This window comes from Phacochoerus africanus, chromosome 2 (assembly GCF_016906955.1).
Source record: "Phacochoerus africanus isolate WHEZ1 chromosome 2, ROS_Pafr_v1, whole genome shotgun sequence".
NCBI classification, from domain to species: domain Eukaryota; kingdom Metazoa; phylum Chordata; class Mammalia; order Artiodactyla; family Suidae; genus Phacochoerus; species Phacochoerus africanus.
The window spans coordinates 217,323,988-217,345,133 of NC_062545.1; the positions used below are offsets into that span (position 1 = coordinate 217,323,988).

At 37.6% G+C, this 21,146-nt stretch overlaps 1 protein-coding gene across 1 annotated transcript in view; it reads right to left on the reverse strand.

Annotated features, from left to right (window-relative positions):
- The window catches only part of KDM4C (lysine demethylase 4C), a 380,713-nt gene that overhangs the window by 130,871 nt on the left and 228,696 nt on the right, over window positions 1-21,146 (reverse strand). Inside the window, 3 exon segments of the mRNA XM_047767661.1 lie at window positions 16,212-16,288; window positions 17,983-18,199; window positions 20,068-20,249. Of these exon segments, the coding sequence (XP_047623617.1) occupies window positions 16,212-16,288; window positions 17,983-18,199; window positions 20,068-20,249 (476 nt within the window).

The window sequence follows — 21,146 nt, forward strand, 5'->3', positions numbered from 1 at the left end:
TCTCAGGTCAGTCTCCCAAAGCAATAGAAATTAGAGCAAAAATAAACCCATGGGACCTCATCAAACTGAAAAGCTTTGGCACAGCAAAGGAAACCCAAAAGAAAACAAAAAGACAACTTACAGAATGGGAGAAAACAGTTTCAAATGATGCAACCAACAAGGGCTTCATCTCTAGAATATAGAAACAACTTATACAACCCAACAGCAAAAAAGCCAATCAATCAATGGAAAAGTGGGCAAAAGACCTGAATAGACTGTTCTCCAAAGAAGATATACAGATGGCCAACAAACACATGAAAAAATGCTCAACATCCCTGATTATAAGAGAAATGCAAATCAAAACTACCACGAGATACCACCTCACACCAGTCAGAATGGCCATCATTAATAAATCCACAAATAACAAGTGCTGGAGGGGCTGTGGAGAAAAGGGAACCCTCCTGCACTGTTGGTGGGAATGTAAACTGGTACAGCCACTATGGAGAACAATTTGGAGATCCCTTAGAAATCTATACATAGAACTTCCATATGACCCTGCAATCCCACTCTTGGGCATCTATCCGGACAAAACTCTACTTAAAAGAGACACGTGCACCCGCATGTTCATTGCAGCACTATTCACAAGAGCCAGGACATGGAAACAACCCAAATGTCCATCGACAGAGGATTGGATTCGGAAGAGGTGGTATATATACACAATGGAATACTACTCAGCCATAAAAAAGAATGACATCATGCCATTTGCAGCAACATGGATGGAGCTAGAGCATCTCATCCTGAGTGAAATGAGCCAGAAAGACAAAGACAAATACCATATGATATCACGTATAATTGGAATCTAATATCCAGCACAAATGAACATCTCCACAGAAAAGAAAATCATGGACTTGGAGAAGAGACTTGTGGCTGCCTGATGGGAGGGGGAGGGAGTGGGAAGGATCGGGAGCTTGGGCTTATCAGACACAACTTAGAATAGATTTACAAGGAGATCCTGCTGAATAGCATTGAGAACTTTGTCTAGATACTCATGTTGCAACAGAAGAAAGTGTGGGGGAAAAAATGTAATTGTAATGTATACATGTAAGGATAACCTGACCCCCTTGCTGTACAGTGGGAAAATAAAAAAAATTATAAAAAAAAACAAAGAAAGAAAAATAAATAAATAAATAAATAATGGGTCTCAAAAATGTGAGAGACTATAAATAAACAAATTAATTTTTAAAATGATATAAAAATTCTATAACTCAAAAAACCTGAAATTAAAAGCTTAAATGATATGCTAAACAGCAGACTACTCTTAGTTGAAAAGAGAATTAGAAAACAGAAAGACAGACCTGAATAAATAATCAAAAATTAATACCACAAATCATTCAAAAATGAATTCAACTGAAGAATGTTTGTGTATATGATACAGTATGTGTGTATGTATTTCTGATTCATAAAAATAAATTTCAATTGATTTACTGAACTGAACTCAAAAACAAAACAGAACTGCAGAAATATAAAAGAAATTGTGGCAAATATATTGATGAATTTAGGATAAGTACAACTTAATATAACATACAAAAGCAAAAGACATGTAGAAAAGATATATAAATTTTGACTAAATCAAAATTTTAAGATTCCAAAGGATAAAATACTATATTGACATAAAAAAGATAAAAATTTCAATATAAAGCAAAGATTGTTATCCAAAAATAATTTTTGCAAACCCACACTTGTGAAATATAGGCAAAGATTCAGACTCTTCATTGCCAGTAAATATATGAATGATACCCAGTTTAAAGAATAAAGGAAATTGAGGAGTTCCTGTCGTGGCACAGTGGTTAATGAACCCGACTAGGAACCATGAGGATGCGGGTTGGATCCCTGGCCTTGGCCTTGCTCAGTGGGTTAAGGATCCAACGTTGCCAACAGCTGTGGTGTAGGTTGCAGACACGGCTCGGATCCCGCATTGCTGTGGCTCTGGCATAGGCCAGCAGCAACAGCTCCGATTTGACCCCTAGCCTGGGAACCTCCATATGCCATGGGTAGGGCCCGAGAAAAGACAAAAAAAAAAAAAAAAAACTGCTAAGCTTAGAGTTATACATCAGAAAATCTATGGTTTGGGGGTAAGTGAGTTGTTGTGGTGGCTTTGGAGAGGAATTTGTTATTATAAATCAAAATTTTAAACACACCTCAATTATAACTCAAGCAATGCAACCTTTCTGGTATCTATCTTAGGTAAACATTTATATCTATGCAGAAGTAGGAATGTACAATAACTATCATTTCATTTCTTTTTACAATAGGGAAAAGTTACCTCTAGGAAGAACTGGAAATGTCACTTAAACTTTATTTATAATGTCTAAGTATTAAGTGAAGACACTAAACATGTTAAATAAACTGTGACATCATTTGACTCTCCCAAGAACAAGATATTAGTTTTATGCATAGAAAAGACCTGAAAAGCTGACTGACAAAACAGTATGAGGAGTTTTCTGCGAAAAATGAAATTTGAGAATTTGAGACTTTCTTAACAAAAGATATTACTCTTATATTAAAAGAATACCCACAGACACACAAATTAAACTTTTTTTCATCAAATATGTGTAATTTAAAATTAATATAACTGTGGAGGTTTATCCTATTTATTCCTTTTTTTTACTTAAGTGAAACTTTAAATGGACAGTTATGATTTCCACTAGTCTTTCAGTGTACTGAAACTTCTTTCCAACATAACCTGAGGAGATACCAAAATTGCTCAGCCTTGCAGAACAAAATAAAATATATAAAATTCCACAATGTGCACTCATTGCCAGGCTTGTTTTATTTTATGTCTAATGAGAATGCCTTCCCTAGGAACAATAATATCTAGTGTAAAATGACTCACTACTATGAAGATTTAGATACATTGCTAGTCAACTAATGTTCCCTAAAACAAAACAAAACAAAACAAAAATGCTAAAATGCCTGTTAAAAAATGATTCCTCTCTAAGCAACTGTTATTCCTGTCTCCCAAGGACAGCATCCAAGAACAGCTGTAGTCCCAAGAGTCCAGCGCTCTGTTGTGTATCCCACCCCCAGGGCAGCTAAAAGCTGAATGAGAAAAGTGTAAATTCCGATCCTATTCTGAATGTTGTACTTTTCCTGTGGTAGGTCCTTTTCCCTTACTAATACCATTCACAAAATCTCCTTTCAGCAATACCAAGTGCTTTTAAAATTTGGGTTCATAAAAAAACCACCACTGAGATGAACAACAAGTACACCAATTTACAACATGGAATGAGTTCTTTACAGCTCAGTTATTAAACCATGAAAAGGAGTGTTTATAATCAAAGTGCTGACACAACATTAACAACAATAGTGAGAAGGACATTGTGATAATATGGCTTTCACAGTTGTTTATTATTTGTTGTAGAGGGAAATCATGTTCCAGTGGCTCGTCTATAAAACATCAGTTAAAGAAATGCCAATACCAACATTCTCAAGCTGCCTCATTTTAGCTGACATATTCATAAGTGACACTAAAGCCAATTTCCAGAGCTCTAGAAAAATTACAAGATTAAAGTACCTCCCCACACCCTTATCTATCTGACATGTTCATAACAGAAATGCAAAACCATAAAATAGGGCAGTCTGATCTGGGAAAACAAAGAATAATTAATCACATTAACAGAAAACTAGCTTACGAAGCACTGATCAACAAAACATAGAAGAGCCATTTCTGGAGATTAGGCTCATTAATCAGGGTTGGGGAGAAGATGGAATTTCGGGTAACAACAGGGCTGGCATGAATTCTGAGTGATTAGGAAACTGAATGACAAGTTTCCTGCAATAATCTTCTGAATGGAACTACCACAGGCCCCAGTGAATTTTATACTACCAAGTGAGCTCCCTAATTTAGAATACAAATTAGGTGTGAACATCTAAGTGAAAACATATATTCATTCAACAAATACTGTTTAATCACCGTATTATGTCCTAGACACCAGGCAACAGCAATGAATGACAAAGTTACACCTGGCCAGGAGAGCAGACAAACTAAATCAGCAGATTTAGATGGTAAAGGATGGTAAGCACAATGGGAGTGGGCCATGGAGTTAGTTACCTAGGGAAAGGTGACGGCAGAAGATTCTTAGCTTTCCTGATAGGAAAGATCATCAGAAAGTAAGAGGAGGAACATCTGGCGAGGTTTCATAAGCCATGAAAAAAGGCATGAAGCCATTATAAGGTTTGAGTGCCCCAAGGACGTAACGTGACTTATACTTTAATTATATCATACCAATTGCTGCAGTTGACAGCAGACAATAGAGGTTTAAAGACAGAAATGGAAAAAGAAGTTAGCAGCTTATTGCCATAATCCAAGAAAGAGGTAGTGAGTAGATTAGGTAGATTGGTCTGGGCTATATCAGCAGAGGTGACTAAAAAGTGGCCAGGATTCCAGATTCATTTTAAAAGTGGACAATCAGGATTTTCCACAGTGGAAAAGAATCAACTAGGAACCATGAGGTTGCGGGTTCGATCCCTGGCCTCGCTCATTGGGTTAAGGATCCAGCGTTGCCATGAGCTGTGGTACAGGTCACAAAACGTGGGTCAGAGTTGACATTGCTGTGGCTGTGGAGTAGCCTGGCAACTGTAGCGCCACTTACACCTCTAGCCTAGGAACCTCCATATGCTGTGGGTGCAGCCCTAAAAATTAAAAATTAAAAAAAAAATAAAAGTAGAAAATCAGGCAGACCTAGAAAAATGAGAAAAACAAAGCATCAAATCTAAAGTTTTTGGTCTCAGCAGCTGGGAGACCTAGAAATAAGGAAGCCTGCAGAAGACGATCTGGAATTTCATTTTGGAGAGGGTGAATCTGAACTATCTATTGGACATGAGCTCTCTATTAGACACATCAGAAGCAATATTGTTACATGTAAGGATAACCTGACCCCCTTGCTGTACAGTGGGAAAAAAAAAAAAAAAAAGAAGCAATACTGTGATAAAGTTGGCCATATGGGCCTGCACCTCAGGGCAGAGGCTGAGCTGCACATGGAAACGGACAAGCCACCAATGATGAGATGCTGACAAGCATTAGAGCCATGAGATGGGATGAGATTACCAAATGGGTGAGTGCAGAAAAAAGGCCCATGTTTGAACTCTGGGGAATGAGAGAAAGTGGCCAGCAGAGTAATAGGAAAAGCAGAAGAGAGCAGGATTCCTGAGTAGGATCCTAGAAGCAAGTGAAGACTGCTTCAAACAGGAGGCAGTGATCAACAAAAGTTTCTAAGGAAAAGTGGGACAGAATGTATGGCTGGAATAAATTTGAGAGAGTAGTGGGTGAGAAGAACTTGTGAGAGTGAATAAAGACAAGTCTTTTAAGGAGTCTTACTATACAGAGAGGCGTAGAGAAATAGGGTAGAAGCTACTGGGAAGAAAGATCAAGAGAGGGAGGGTTTTTCAGTTTACTTGAAGATGGGAGAAATAACAGCCTGTGTGGACAATCGGGAGAATTATCTGGAAAAGGGGTGTGAGAGAGAAAGGGTGAATTACTGGAACTGTGAGCCTGTGTATAAGAGAGGGAGGAGCAGAGATATTATAAAGTAGGTGGAAACCTTAAGATCTTTAGTGGTGTCTTCCCATTTCCCTGGGAACATGGAGAGACTTCACGAGGTGAGGGTGAGGATGAAGAAGATGGGAAAGCTTTAGGAGAAAGAAGATATCAAACAGTCAACCAGAAAAGTGTAAGAGTAAGTGGATAATGGGAATGTAACAGGAATTACCTGCAGCATTGAAGACCCACCTACAGTTACAAATGAAAGCAAGAGCAATCTGCATACTGGGTGTCTCTCCACAGCCATATTCAGCTACATGGGTGCAGATACAGAGTAGATAGATAGTTGGATGTGCCAGTGTTGAGTTATACCAAGGACGAGTGACAAAGTCAGAAAGGGGCAAGGGAGCTGAGAGTACTGCAAGGAAATATAGCAGCTTAAGCAGAAGTAAGAACAAGAGAGGAGGGAGAGACTGAAAAGCTGGGAGCCTTACTGAACCATATGTCACAGTGAGGTAAAAGGAGGCCCAGAACTAGAGGGTGTGGGCTAGAGAGACAGAAAGTACTTGAAGAAAGATGCCTGAAACTGAAAGATGACACCGCAAACACAACATACCCAGTGGAATGCCAAATAGTTAAGAGTGAAAACTACCCTTTCGAAAGGCTGCCCTTCTATTGCACACTCTTTAGCTCTCTATCACAGCAATGACAATTACTTTAAAGGTAATGGCTTAAAACAATACAAATTTATATGGTTCTATGGATCAGAGGTCTGGCACAGTCTTACTGGGTAAAATCCAAGGGGTCAGTAGGGTCACTCCCTCTGGAGGCTCTCGGGAAGAATATATTTCTTTGCCCTCTCCAGCTTTTAGGGGAGCCCACATGCCTTCATCCTCCATACTCTTCCACCTTCAAAGCCAACAACAGCAGGCCAAGCACTTCTCACATCACATCATTCTGACCTCCTTTTCTGCCCCCACCTTCCTCGTCTAAGGACTCTCTCTGTTTGACTGGATGCACCCAGCTCACCAGAATGATGTCCTATTGTAAAGCCAGCTGATTGACAACCTTAATGCCATCTGCTACTGTAATCCCTTTCTTATGCAACATAACACACAGGTTCCAAGGGTTAGGATGTAGATGGAGGAGCCTCTCAATACATTTTAACTATTTAAATATCATCATACAACCATTTGTATGGCAGGAAAATAACAGAAGAATAGGAAATCATACTCTATGTTTGCTTCAAATTACATAACCCTCCTCCCACCCAATTTATCTTCCTAATGCCATTCCTTACAGCTGTGTAAACACTGAGGTTGCAGGTGTAAACACATGCTTGATGGCAAGAAGAAGCACCTTTGTAAGTTAAGGCTGGTCAGAGGCAATCTACATGGAACCTAACAGGCATTTACATAAAGATATTTCCAGGATTCTGGGCAAAGTACTTCACACTGAACATACATCATACTTTGTTAAAACTGTACTACCCTTGGCTTTCAAATACAAACCCAGCTGGTTTTATTCTTTTTTCCCAGCATGACCTTCGATAACAAATAGCAAAGTACATGATTTCCTCATTCTGCCACTGGACTGTTTTTTTCCCATTCATGAGAAACGCCTGCACTGCACTTTTTCTCCCTCCTTGCTTCCTAGGGATCTCTTTCCTCATTGCTAAGGAGATGTGCCTGGCAGCCCAGTGACCTCCGGGCACACACATCCTGGTGTGTAGTACAGTATGCTATGCTCCCCATAATGTCAGTCATTATTCTTCCTGACTTCACTTGTGCTCTCTGGTTGAAGCACTTAAGATTAATGAGGCATTTGTTCTCAATCAAGAAGCTATTTATGAATATAGTTCCACTTATAATAAACTATGTAGACTTCTCTTTTTCTCTATCACCAAAGGGGGAGTGGAGCAGTGGTGTTTAATGAGCAAAAGGGGGAAGAGTGAACAGAAAAGAAAAAATTATTTGTGAGTTTTTTAGCCAGTAAGCAGTTCTATTACTGAAAGGCCTCACATCATAGGTGTGCCGTCAGGATAACTGATATCTGAAAATGCACAGTTCTGTTTGGTTAAAGTAAAATAATCATTACCACCCTGGTCTTTGTGAGCTAACGTTTAAGTCTGCAGCTGTTCAGAATAATCTGCCTCCTTGTGATACAGAAGGTAATTCTGAACCTAAACACGGTAGATCAAACGGGAAAGTGTGGTATGGCCTGCAGCCTTCAGGGCCACCTCAACGGAGAAGAGCAATAGCACAAGCAACCAGGTGGCTGCAAATAGCTGGGGCCTTCAGCAAGAATATAGCCTTTCTTTTCCTACTAGTTTTACTGTGTGTGAGGATCAAAGTCAGTCTTTCAGGCTAGCAGCCTCTCATCACCTGGTCTTAACAGTATCTCAGGGAATTAAAAAAAAAAAGCATAAAACACATCACAGGGAGCAGGAGTGCCACCATGACCTCTCAAGGCCGTAAGCCAACCTGATCTAAAAATCAATGACTCTGATCTACAAAGCCACTTCAGAGCTCTCTGTTAAAGAAAAATGTCAATGTGGTTGTTGGCCAGGAAACTAGGTTCAGATCATCCAGCTCTGGGAAAGGTCCTCTGGGCAGAAACTAGGGTCAGTGTTAAAGATGAAGGAAACGCTTCCACTCAACCACCCAATAACACTAATTATTCTATATTAATTAGACAGATAACCAATTACATTATTAGTACAGACTTTATTTTCAAGGTAAATGAACAAAAATCATTCAAATACATTGTTCAGAATTAAACCAGTTATGCAGCCTTCTTACCACTCTAAAAATAAGTTAACTGAGAAAAAAAGTCTGGGCCTGGGAATCTAGGGGCCTGAGTACTGCCATGAAACTGGGCTCTCTTACCACATAGAGGGGGATCCTGGGCAAAGGACTTACTCTCTCAAACCCCTGGCTTAGTATCTGTAAAATGAGATTTCTGAGATACATGAAGAATTCTTGAGTCTTTATCAGTATTAAATCATATGGAAGCTAGGAAAATATACTCTTATGGGAGTTTATATTTAAATCAATGGTTATTCTGAATTTTTAGGTCAAAAGGTAAAAAACGAAACCACTTCTTTATTTTTAAATTTTATTTATTTATTTATTTATTTATTTATTTATTTATTTATTTATTGTCTTTTTGCCATTTCTTGGGCTGCTCCCGTGGCATGTGGAGGTTCCCAGGCTAGGGGTCTAATTGGAGCTGTAGCCGCCGGCCTATGCCAGAGCCACAGCAACTCAGGATCTGAGCCACATCTGCAACCTACACAACAGCTCACGGCAATGCCAGATCCTTAACCCACTGAGCAAGGCCAGGGATTGAACCTGCGACCTCATGGTTCCTAGTTGGATTCGCTAACCACTGAGAGATGACGGGAACTCCAGAAACCACTTTTTTTTAAAAACGCAAGACTTCCAAGAGCCAAATGACTGGCAGTTCTAACATGTATTATCAATACCTCAGTCTCTATATTTGGAGTTGGAGAGGAGAGATAAAGGTTATACTATGGGGTAAGGGTAATGTAATCTTCAATCATGTAAGTGTTCTTTCATAATGTCTACCCTAAGAGAACTCCCATGGCAGAGAGAGAAGAGAAAGTACTTCCCTCAGATTTAACAGACTGTGGTCAGGGTTGCTTCATATCAGATACACTCCTATCTATAGCACCAGTCTCCATGCAAGGTAGGAGTCACGACTACCTTCCCCCATTACTAGGCAGAGTAGAGTTACAGGAGTTGGGGCTTCCTGGTTCCCAAAGATGAGTTATCAACTTTCCAAAAAGTTGATCTCTTTTACCTGAGCCTTAAGAGTTGAGAGCTAAGACTAAGATACACTCCCAAGATAGAGTTCAGATAAATACGTTCCAATGAATGAGATCGATTCTTTAGCTCACAAGCTTTAGTACCACTGTGGGGGTGGGTTTTTTAAAGACCACTACTTCAGGTACTTCCAAATTTTAATTTTGTGATTATGATTTATGCAGAGAAAAGACTCTCTTTCAAAAGTCAAAACATAGCTATGTGCAGCCTTGAAGTGGCAACCATTATTCAACCTGTATATGCCACTTATTTACAATCAAGCAATAAAAATAGACAGCAAAATGTTTGTTTTTAATCACTGAAACTGCACATTCCACTCTTTGTAAGAGGAAAGAAAATGCTAATTCCAAATGATCATCAAGGTATAGCCTACTTATATCTGTTAGTTCATTTTCAAAAAAACAAATAAGCAAAATAAAGTGATTAAATATGTGGCCAAGGTGAAAACCTATTTCATGTTTGGGTTTTAATTTCTTAAAACCATTAAAACAACCAGAATATTATGTGTGTTATATATCCATAATACAACTTTATTATTTTATAGAGTGCAATAAATGTTCTTCAGTAGATAATGTGTGTAATTACCTGGTTTATGCATTTCATTATGCAAAATGAAAAATTTAACCTTTAAAGTGTTTTTTTTTAAGTTTTCCATTTCAAAACCTGCCTTTTCATAGCATAGCAGGAGTCATCCAAGAATATAATATACCTCTGTGTTTTTTACAGAATTACTTTCAAATGAAAATATTTAAACAAATTCTCCTAAATTAAGAATGGGGGGGGGTTCCCTTGAGGCATAGCAGGTTAAAGATACAATGTTGTTCACTGCAGCAGCTCAGATCACTGCTGTGGTGTGGGTTTGATCCCTGCCCTGAGAACTTCCACATGCCACAGGTGCAGCCAAAAAACAAAAAACAGAAAAAGCATAAAGGGATATATTGAAATAAAAAGAAATCCAGAAGATAACATGCATTGCCATGCATTCCTAAACATTAGGTAGATAAAGTTACAGTAGGCCTTGAAGAAACTACTTAAAAACAAGTTTGCTTTAACACATAAAAACTACAATAATCCAACCAATAATTACCAATGTCACTTCTATTCTTCTCTGTTACTCATCACCTCTGACTATGTTAAGAAATGGATAAATAAATTTAGTTTTCCTGAAGGAGCCCAGTTCTTAAGGAAAACTAATTGCAGCAAAATGGAAATATAACAAAGAATCAAGTGATTTTAGGGTCAGAAGAGCCCTTAGATATGCATCTCTAGTTGAACCTTCTCACTACATTGCTTTTAAATCTTCTTTTAATTAAGATTTTGTTTAGATTACAAGTGTGTGAGCTACTGTGTCTACCCTGCCCTCCCCTGTCCCCAGAATTATTTAAGGTAATTAAAAAATACTCTCTAGTAAGATACTACACAAATGATGCATGATTTGGAATTTTTCACACTAACAATGAAAAACTACAGCACAGGGGTTCCCATTGTGGCTCAGCAGTATAGAACCTGACTAATGTCCATGAGGACACAGGTTCAATCTCTGGCCTCACTCAGTGAGTTGCCATGAGCTGCAGCGAAGGTGGCAGACGCTGCTTGGATCTGGTGTTGCTGTGGCTGTGGCACTGGCTGGCAGCTACAGCTCCAATTCGACTCCTAGTCTGGGAACTTCCAAAGGCCTCGGGTGCAGCCCTAAAAAAGAGAAAAAAAGGAAAGAAAAAAAAAAGCACAGGCTTCAAATGCTGCCATGGACAGAAGACTGACAACTCATAATTTGACAAAGTCATAAATCTGAGTATGACATGGCTTTCCATGTTGCTAAATTATCAACCTTCTCATGCAGTTTTCACTCCTATTTATGGTACTAAAGAAAAACCCTCTAGCCCCTATCCCCTGAAAAATTCCTGAGAAACACCTAAATTTCCTGGAAAGAAAAATAAATAAATAAATAAATAAATAAAAACTTCCTGGAAAGAAACAACCAACAAAGAGCTACATTATCCCCAAATTTTAAAAAGAGATAATCTTATCCATATTCCTCTTTAACTTCTTGACCTGCTTATATTTTATTCTTTGGAATTCCATATTATAAAATCTCTAGAGGGCAGCACAGAAAATCATCCTATGACTTATTAGCATACCATCTGTTAATACTCTACAGAATCTTAAGTACATGAATTACTATTTTTTAGAATAAAAGTAAATACTTGGGTTACCAGTTCATTCTAGATTTTTAAATAACATCCTCTTTCATAAGTAAAAGTGAAGCCCTAAAGTGGTGTTCAGGAATTCCACAGAAATACCTACATTCAAAAACAGTTTTTCAATGTAGGGATAAAAAAGAAAATGGTGGGAAAAAACCTGAAAGAAAACAATACAAATTCTGTATTTTTATGGTGAGAGTATTAGCATTATATTTTTAATTAGCAGTAACTTGTAGTCATTACAAAATGTAAATCCATAAACAGATTAGACAAGAACTCTAGCAATTTGGGTCAAAGGTGATTAGATTCAAATTAAGACTGAACATAACAAGAAACACATTCTAGAATCAGAGTATTGACATTCAACACCTAAAAACAAAACAGGGTAATGGTTGGAATGAGCTCTCAAGTGCTACTACACTGACGGAGTAAGAATTGCTTCGAAATGAATTACATAGTCACAAAAGTGTTGGAAAACAAACGGAGCTGAAAATAAAATAATCTAATAAAGCTGGGTTATAAACCACAAACTCAAACATAGCTTTCATATAGATTCGTCTATTTATCCAAGCAGCACTGAAACAGAACAGGCACAAAGCACTATTTAATTAGAACTACAGGAGAGACAACCTGAATCTCAGGATAGACATGTATTTGAGGAATTCTTTAGCTGTTTCATTTCAACTTCATCTGAGCATATGAACAGGATTCTAGAATCCAAGTTAGGGTGTAATTCACAATTCATAACTAATCTCTTCTTCTAACACATGCAGTTATAGCTGCAATATAGCCTTTGTTTCTTATTCTAATTAACATAAATTGATAAAGTAAAGAAACAGTAGCAAAATGAAACAGTGAGGACTACACCAAAACTTCTGGAAAATGGTGAGAGCACAGAAGGTGTTATAGAGAGAAATGAAAAACTAAGTTGCGGCCTCCAGTTACTTAAAAACTAGCAGGGCAGTTTTGTCCAGAGTGATTTCCACTCTTCAGAATCTGTAAATAAAAAGACGGCTGGTCTGTGAACATTGATTCCAGCCTCGTATACATCCTTAGCTACCAAGGTAAAGCTGACAAAACTTTCTAATGTATGAATTTATTCACCTATGGTCTGAGATTGGATGAAATAATCCCTAAAATGCCTTTGCTTCCAAAATTTAAATTACTGATACTTATTTCTATGATATAGTTTCTATTAGTTTCCTTCTTTGCTTCTAGTTTTATTGAAATATAATTGACATACTGAATAAATTTAAGTTGTACAACGTGATGATTTGATATATCTATATATTAAGAAATAACTACCACAATACAGTTAGTTAACACATTCATCACCCCACATAATTACCTGTTTGTGTGTGTGTTTGGTGAGAGCATTTAAGACCTACTTTCTTGGCAAGTTTCAAGTATCTAATAAAGCACTGTTAACTAAAGTCGCCATGCTGTATATTACATCCCCAGAATGTACTCATCTTATAATTGAAGTTTGTACCCTGTGACCACCTTCACCTATCTCCCCACCCCATCCCACCCCCAGCAATCACCGATCTATGCTCTGCATCTAGGAGTTGGGATATTTTTTGATTCCACATATAAGTGAGACATATATGTGATTCCACATATAAGAAGGACAGTATGTGTCTTTCTCTAACTTACTTAGCGTAACAACCTCCTGGTTCATTCATGTTATCATAAATGGCAGGATTTCCTTCCTTTTTTATGGCTGAATAACATTCAGTGTATGTACTTGGGGGGAGGGGGTAGAGGGGTGTGTGTGTGTGTGTGTGTGTGTGTGTGTGTGTGTGTGTATTTCCTTTCCATTCCTGCCACTGGTTTAAGAACCACAGTTGTGCTTAAACACACACACCCCACCTTTTCTTTATCATTTACCCATCAACAGACAAACTTTTTAAGAAGACTCTTTAAAAAACAGAACACATTTAACATTTCTCACACATATCTTATGAAAATGAATACAAGCGGTTTTAGGCTACCTTCTCGCCCTCAAGATTTTCAAAGCACTAATCATAAAAGGAAACAGAATTAGCCGGAAAAATGACATCTGCTATATAAAGAAATATCCCAAGCAACATAAGCTGTTGGAGTATTCTGTATTCATGATGAATAAGTCTCTTACCTTTACAAACTATTTTTAAAAAGAAAATCCCAGGGATTTCCTGTCCTGGTGCAAAGGAAACAAATCCAACTAGGAACCATAAAGTTGAGGGATTGATCTCTGGCCTTGCTCAGTGGGTTAAGGATCTGGTGTTGCTGTGAGCTGTGGTGTAGGTCACAGTCACAGCTCAGATCCCGTGTTGCTATGGCTGTGGTGTAGGCCAGCAGCTTTAGCTCCGATTAGACCCCTAGCCTGGTAACCACCATATGCTGAAGGTGTGGCCCTAAAAAGACAAAAGGACAAAAAAAAAAAAAAGAGAGAGAGAGAGAAAATCTCAGGAAATAATTAGTAATTAGAGTTAGTGAAATAAAAGCCAGCAATGAAATATCATCTGACCTCAGCTGCATTGTTATACTTCCATTAGCTTTTTTGGAGCTTCCACCTCCAGAAAAGGATACCAGCTCCCCCAGAACCTGATACTGACAGTGTGAGATTGATCCCTAAGAAGGCAAGTATCAGTGTACTTTCAAAATACAACCATTCCAGCCACAAAACCCAATGAATCATACTTAAGTGCTTAGTAAAAATTAATATTGCAACACTCACTGCCACATTAAATAAGGGTGTTAAAGCCAAAATATCAATATTATCAGTTACTTCTCTGCAATGCTTAAACTGCATTTCAATTATTTCTCAAGAGAAAAATTTAGAAATAGAGCTTCATAGATAAAGTTCACTCAAAATGGATAAATTGAAAAGACAGTTGGCTCACTGTGAATTTGGATGATTTCCAATTAGCACTAAGAAATTATATAGGTCTAAAAAATCAATGTAAAGTTTTATTCAAGAGCTCCTATTTTTATTGCAAATTAGAAGAGATTTTCATGGTATCAATATTAAAATTCAAAAGGCACACTGTATTTTCTGAGGGTGTGGAGGAATTAATAGGAAGATGCTTTAATTCAATTGCAGAGAGTGATTAATCTCAGTATTTCCTTCTTAAGACATGCTAAAGGAAAACAACATAATTGATCAGAAGCAGCCTTAGAATCAGGGTGGCTAGCCTAGGCCTCGCCCTGGCTCTGCCGTGCAAAGGACAATGGTACCTTGCGACACAGGACTGTTCGATGTGTGAGCACAGGAGCTAAGCAGTAACTGTGGATGGAACAGACAACTCTTCATGCCTTGTGAAATGGATTAAAATATCTTTAACCTCTAAATCTATACTTAAGGTTAAATAAGAGGACATCATTGGTAAAACTGGACTCTATTTGGTGCATATAATAGGGATAGAGCCAGCATGGTAAACAAAAGCAGAATATATTTATTATAGCAGGACCTTCTGGCTGTCTTAAAGATGCTGTGTATTTACATAGTCCTTGCTAACATAATGATAACACCAAAGGGAATACCAAAATGTTTTCTGGGCTAATGAGAAAGAATTCTTAAGATGAAGATAATACCTCTAACATCAAATAGATCAGATTATTTGGACTATAAAAAGTGTCCGTATTTTGTCCTGTTTTCCCTTCACTACCTAAAATGAATGCCAGCAACAAAATCATACAGAAAGACATTCTCTTGGATGTCTCTAATCTATCGTTACCATATGTCTATTTCAACACTAAGAGCTAAACATACATAGTCACGACATAAATTTTCATCAAGCAAGGCAATGTCCTTATATTGTCCTTCAGGTTTTTAACTCTGGTTGCAAGGAAATTCGGTTGTCATTAGAGGCCATTAGAGAATAAAGCAAATACTACTATAATAATCAAAATCAAGCTGAGAATCTGCTCTGAGATCAAGACTGAGAGACATAGTATTGAGATCTGATCAATCTGCAGTTTCAAGAATGTTCTGATATCTCCTGAAGGAAAATTTTTAAGAAAAATTAAGGTAGCACATAATCAAATGGCAAAACATGTGATTTGGTGGATTAATGGAATGGAATGCAATGCTTGGATGGAAGCTAAAGTTTCAACAGGTTTTCAGGAAAAACAATTTAGGTGAGGAGAAATCTGTGCTCCCCTGAGGAAGGAATCTGTTGTTGTTGAAGGTTCTGTCTCAAGTGCATAGCAATATCTAGCACAGAACAAACACACTAAGTATGAATGCATGAATAAGTGGGCAAGACCTCATGCTAGTGGAAAAGTTGTGAATTAGGATGGTTTCCTCAAGAGTCAGTCACGATTCTCACCTTCACTGTTACTTGGCACACTTATTTTCCAAAATTGAAAAGTAGATTTGAGCAAGAAAACAAAGCAATATTTTGGATAGGCTCTAATAAACTGGTAGTCTCTATAGGTTCTTGAGCAGTGGAGTGATGCCTAGAAATGTTATTTAACATTTCCACAATGGATACAGAGTTAACAGGTAGGATGATATGGAAAGAGAAGACTAGAAATACAGGTCAGTGTGGAAGTGCACACAAAAGCATGTGCACAATCTTAACCACTAGACTGAAATGGATCCACTGTGGACGGAGTGTGAAGAGGAGTTAAAAGATACTAAAATCAGCCACTTACTGCTGTCCACGCATTTCTTTTGCACCGGGCACACAGCCATCCATCACAGATCTCATGAGAAGGGATACCATAACAACCTACAAGATAACAGTATGGATCCATTAATTAAGTCTTTTGCATTTTGACAATATTACACACTTCAGCACTGAATCAAAATTAGAATGGCCTACCATACCATTTTTGAGTCTTACTGCTTAGAACAAAACATAAGCAAGGCTGGCTCAAAGATAATTTTCGTTTCGATGCCTCACAGCTAATAGGGTATCACTGCCAGGAAACATGAGTAACTTAATAATAACTAGTGCTCACAATAGCTGTCCTAGAGAACACTGATGACAATACTTGAATGGGTGATAATAAAATTTCTAAACTGTCAGGTCTAGTCCTTTACTCATGCAAAACATATTTCAAAATAAGTTCCAATTCATGAAGCAAAATCTGGGTACAATAAATGATAAAATAAACTCTAACATGATATTTATTCACATAAAATTATGTGCATTAAATTAATGTAACTGAAAACTACCTTTAAAAAATTATGTTTAACTAGCGTTAATTTCAGTGATAGGGACAAAAGTTACACAATTCATAGTTAGTGATAAAGAGCTGTCTTCAATTCTACCTGTCTATTCAGTACATGCCTGACTCAAAATAACTATGTAAGGAGATAGCTGATGATGTAAATATATGTAGCAATTATATGGTACCAACAAACATGTGTTACTCCAGCTTCCTTAAAAAAAGAGAATTTTGAAAGATTTAAATGAGTAAAATTTAAATGAGTAAATTTTAATATCAACTTCCTATAACATTTGACATGGAAAGAGAAAATAACAGAAATGTAATTACCCAAAAAAAGCCTATCATAGTTAACTGAGACCATAAAATGTTTAGTTCGAGCACATGTTCATAAAATACTACGGCTAAGTTGCAAAGCTAATGTATTCTGGAGTCAAGATTAAATCCTAACATGTTTGTGAAATGGCGCATTGCCTCTCATATACATGCAATAATAGAGTGAATGTGTATGTTACAAACTGACAGAAATAAATAAGAAGGTTTATATAATTGTATTTCAAGCATATCATGTTCAAATCCCTTGGGGAAGCTGACAGTATCTAACAAGTAAATGCTAGATAGCCAGGCAATTTCAACCTTAATATAAGATCCATCTTACACGTTAGAGGATTTACACGGCAGACCAATTTTTAAAACTGTATTTGCCACTTACACAATTACATAAAAAATACCAAGTTGAGAAAGGTATAGAGCCTAAGCACTTCAGCCTTGAGGGGAAACAATTGTGAGGAGGGTTTTCCTTACCCTTACAAGAATAAAAATGTGAATCAATAATTAAATTTAACAATAATTTCCCAAGTCACCAAAAAATACTTATTTCTCTTTAAAAAGTTACAAAGGAAAATAGTCATGAATTAACATCAGTGATTAAGTTTTTACAGACTGTGTTGTAAAACAAGTAAAGTTCAAGCATGTTAAAGGAGTCCCACTCTGACTCCACATCCTGACCCCAAACAAACATGCAAAACCAGACCTGCTCTCCAGGTCCTCTGAGGAAAGGTCCTGCTCAAGTAAAATTGGAGGAAAAGGGATGATTGCACCTATTTTTACTCTCAGTAGGAGAAATATGAGAACAAACCATTATCAACAGCAACAGTCCAATGTGATAGATTTGACAGTACAAAGGGGTGAGAAGTAAAGACCATGTGAAGCACTGAAAAGCCAGCAATTAATGAGTGATAGACTCATTTACTTGCATGAACCCGTACGCAGCACTTTGCACAGGAAATCAGAAGACTTGTTCCATCCTCTTCCAGGAAGGCATTAGGTGGAGAATATTCTATATTTTCTTCACTATAAATAAAACACATCTCTGGAATGAGGGGCTTAGTCTTCCCTCCTGAAGTAACCACTTCTTTATCTAATTTTGTCTCCCATCTAGAATCATTTTCTTCATTGCTGCCATCTGGCTGAAAAACATAATATTCCACATGAACACCAAACATGGAAAAGAGCTCAGGTCACCTGCTCTGGTCACTCAAATCCACTAACAGCCATTTCATCCACTAACTTCCAGCTTTTGTACTTTCTCTTGTTCTCGACTCCACTATTAGGTTTTGATCAATGCTGCTCCTGAGGCTCCATCCAGAAGCTAAGTTGTAGGAACAAGGGAGTATTCTGTATATTTGCTTGTATAGAAAGTGATGAGGAACTAAAACTATGTTCTTACATAAATATAAATAGTTCATGAAAAACATCAAGGCTTCTGATGAACTTTTTCTGCTTCTTCAATGGCACTAGGTTAACGGATCTGATTTTGTTTACTGAGAATCTTACCTGGATATACCTAAAGAGGTGTCTTCCAAGACCCTAGTTTTAGGAGTTCCTGTCCTGGCTCAGCAGTTAACAAATCTGACTAGCATCCATGAGGACACAGGTTTGATCCCTGACCTTGCTCAGTGGGTTAAGGATTCAGCGTTGCCATAAGCTGTGGTGTAGGTAGTAGGCACGGCTCCAATCCTGCGTTGCTGTTACTGTGGCATAGACTGGTGGGTACAGCTCCGATTAGAACGCTAGCCTGGGAATCTCATATGCCACGAATGCGGCCCTTTAAAATAATAATAATAATAATAATAATAATAATAATAATAATAATCTGGTTTTAATTTGTACAACAGTATTTAGAAAGTTTTTGAAGGCTTTCATCTTCACAAAGTTTTAAAACAGCAAGACAGAAAGATCTAGTAAATGTCATTAAATGACAAAGGATGACATGCAAAACAAATTTGTCATCTCTCACCAAAATATAAGATAAATATTAAGTATTTATTTGAAACTAATGAATTATCATCCCCAGAGACCTTGCATTAATTCTCCAAATTATATAGTTTTAGTTGGGATTTCTTAATTATTAGGGAAATTTACAGGCAGATTATGATATAGAAATAGGAATCAATATAAAAGCAAGTTTTTCCAAAAAAACACTGAAATTTAACCACTAAAAGGGAAACCAAAATAAGGCTTATCACTCACCAGTGTCACATTCAAAGACAAGTGACTAAAATACTTCCACTATTTACAAAGGTCTGAGAATGTGGCACATCACACATCTTCACGCTCTGAAACGTCTAAACAGAATTACTTAATGAGGAACTCTGACAACAATGTGATCTTGAATAAAATATTTCTATTAGTGAAAATATAACCCAGAACACAATGTTCACATTAATACACTTTATAATATATTGTATCTTAAAAATGGATCTTGTAGTCCTACCCTTACCAGATGCCTTGAGATCATTCTGCTTGTGTTAGTGTTGGAGGATGTGGCTCTCCGTGACCTCGGATCCTACCAGCATATACAAAATGACATCTGAAACTAAGACTGTGTATAGTTGGCTGATGAAGGTGAGCTGGACAATTCAGTTTGTATTGAGTTCTGCTGTGCCTTTTGCATGTTCCACATGGGAAGAGGAAAGATATTTTAAATGTGGACCCAGAGCTGACATTTATAGTATTGAGATTGGTATTCTCAAACATAAAGCAGAAACTAGGGCTAAGTTCTCTCTTTGCAAGATTCTACTATTCTTAAAGTTCTGTGTTTCTTCGTGAAAGGGGTAGAAAGAAAGGCTGGAATTGCCCTTGATTGAGATAAACCAAGACATTCAAAAATGATATAGTACTATCAGAGAAATCTCTCAAGTGGCACTCAGAAATTCTCTTTGCTGTTCTATGATGACCATTAGCTACAGAAGTATTCATGTCCTCCTCTTCATGTGCATATTAACCCAACAATGATGCACCTGTGTTTCTAGAGTCAGGCCCCTGCCCCTCCTACCTTGTAGTAGGGCATGAGCAGCGCACAGATGGCACAGTGTGGCTCCATTCTGCCCAGGGCTGCATTATACCCTTGCTCAGCAGCAAAGTTTGGGGGCTTTGTCTGCCAAAGGTGGACCAGAGGTTTCGCCCAAGACTCGGTTTCTTCCACTTCCTCCTCAATCGATGAAACTTCAGGCAACTCTTAAGAGAAAAGGTGTGAAAAGTCAGTGAACAGGGGACTCAGGGAAAAATAATAACCCTGTTACTTTATAGAAGAGGCATACATTCCAAAGTGTCTGTGATATTAATGTCAGACAGGAAACTTATGGTATCGATCTTTCGAATACATACTGAGAGAGGTGAAACAAAGTCTTCTTCCTCATCATTTTCAAGCACGACCTAGACCTGATAGCCAGACAAAGCACCCACCTTTTGACATCTTCCCCATCTTTTCCAGGGATAACTAAACCATTCCCTCCTTTCAAGCCCACTATTTCTGTGTCTCTTGTGCTGCCACAACATCTCCCGGGGTAAAACTCATCTCACTACATGAGTGAGATTATCAGCTAGTAGAGGAATTCTTCAGCCACAATCTGCCTTACCAGTATTTTTAGTCTCCTCATCTAACATGGTACACAATTTAATAAAAAAAAAAAAAAAAGTGGGTTAATTGGATTTCATTTAATTAAGTTTTGGGTTCAAAATTCATGACAAATAACAATACAGAGCACCTATCATGTACCAAGTGATACACTGTCATTAAATGGATATAAAAGACTATCCCTGCATCAAATCTCATTTGTTCAATATGACTCTCCCATAAAGTCAAGACTGTCGTTAAGCATTATAACTGCTAAAAAGGGGCACAGATCTACTTCACAAAAATATTCCATTATAAAATTTTGTATAAGGCCAGAAAGATACAACACAGGTTAAGAGAAAAGCTTCCTCATGCCTACAGCTGAGGACAGTATATCAAAGCAGTGGCAGCAACCACAGTTACAAGTACTTAACATCCACAGATGTGATACACTCTACACTTCCTTACCAGTAGCTGTTTCAGTGCTACAAGCAAGTACTGTAGAACAATGTCCCTAA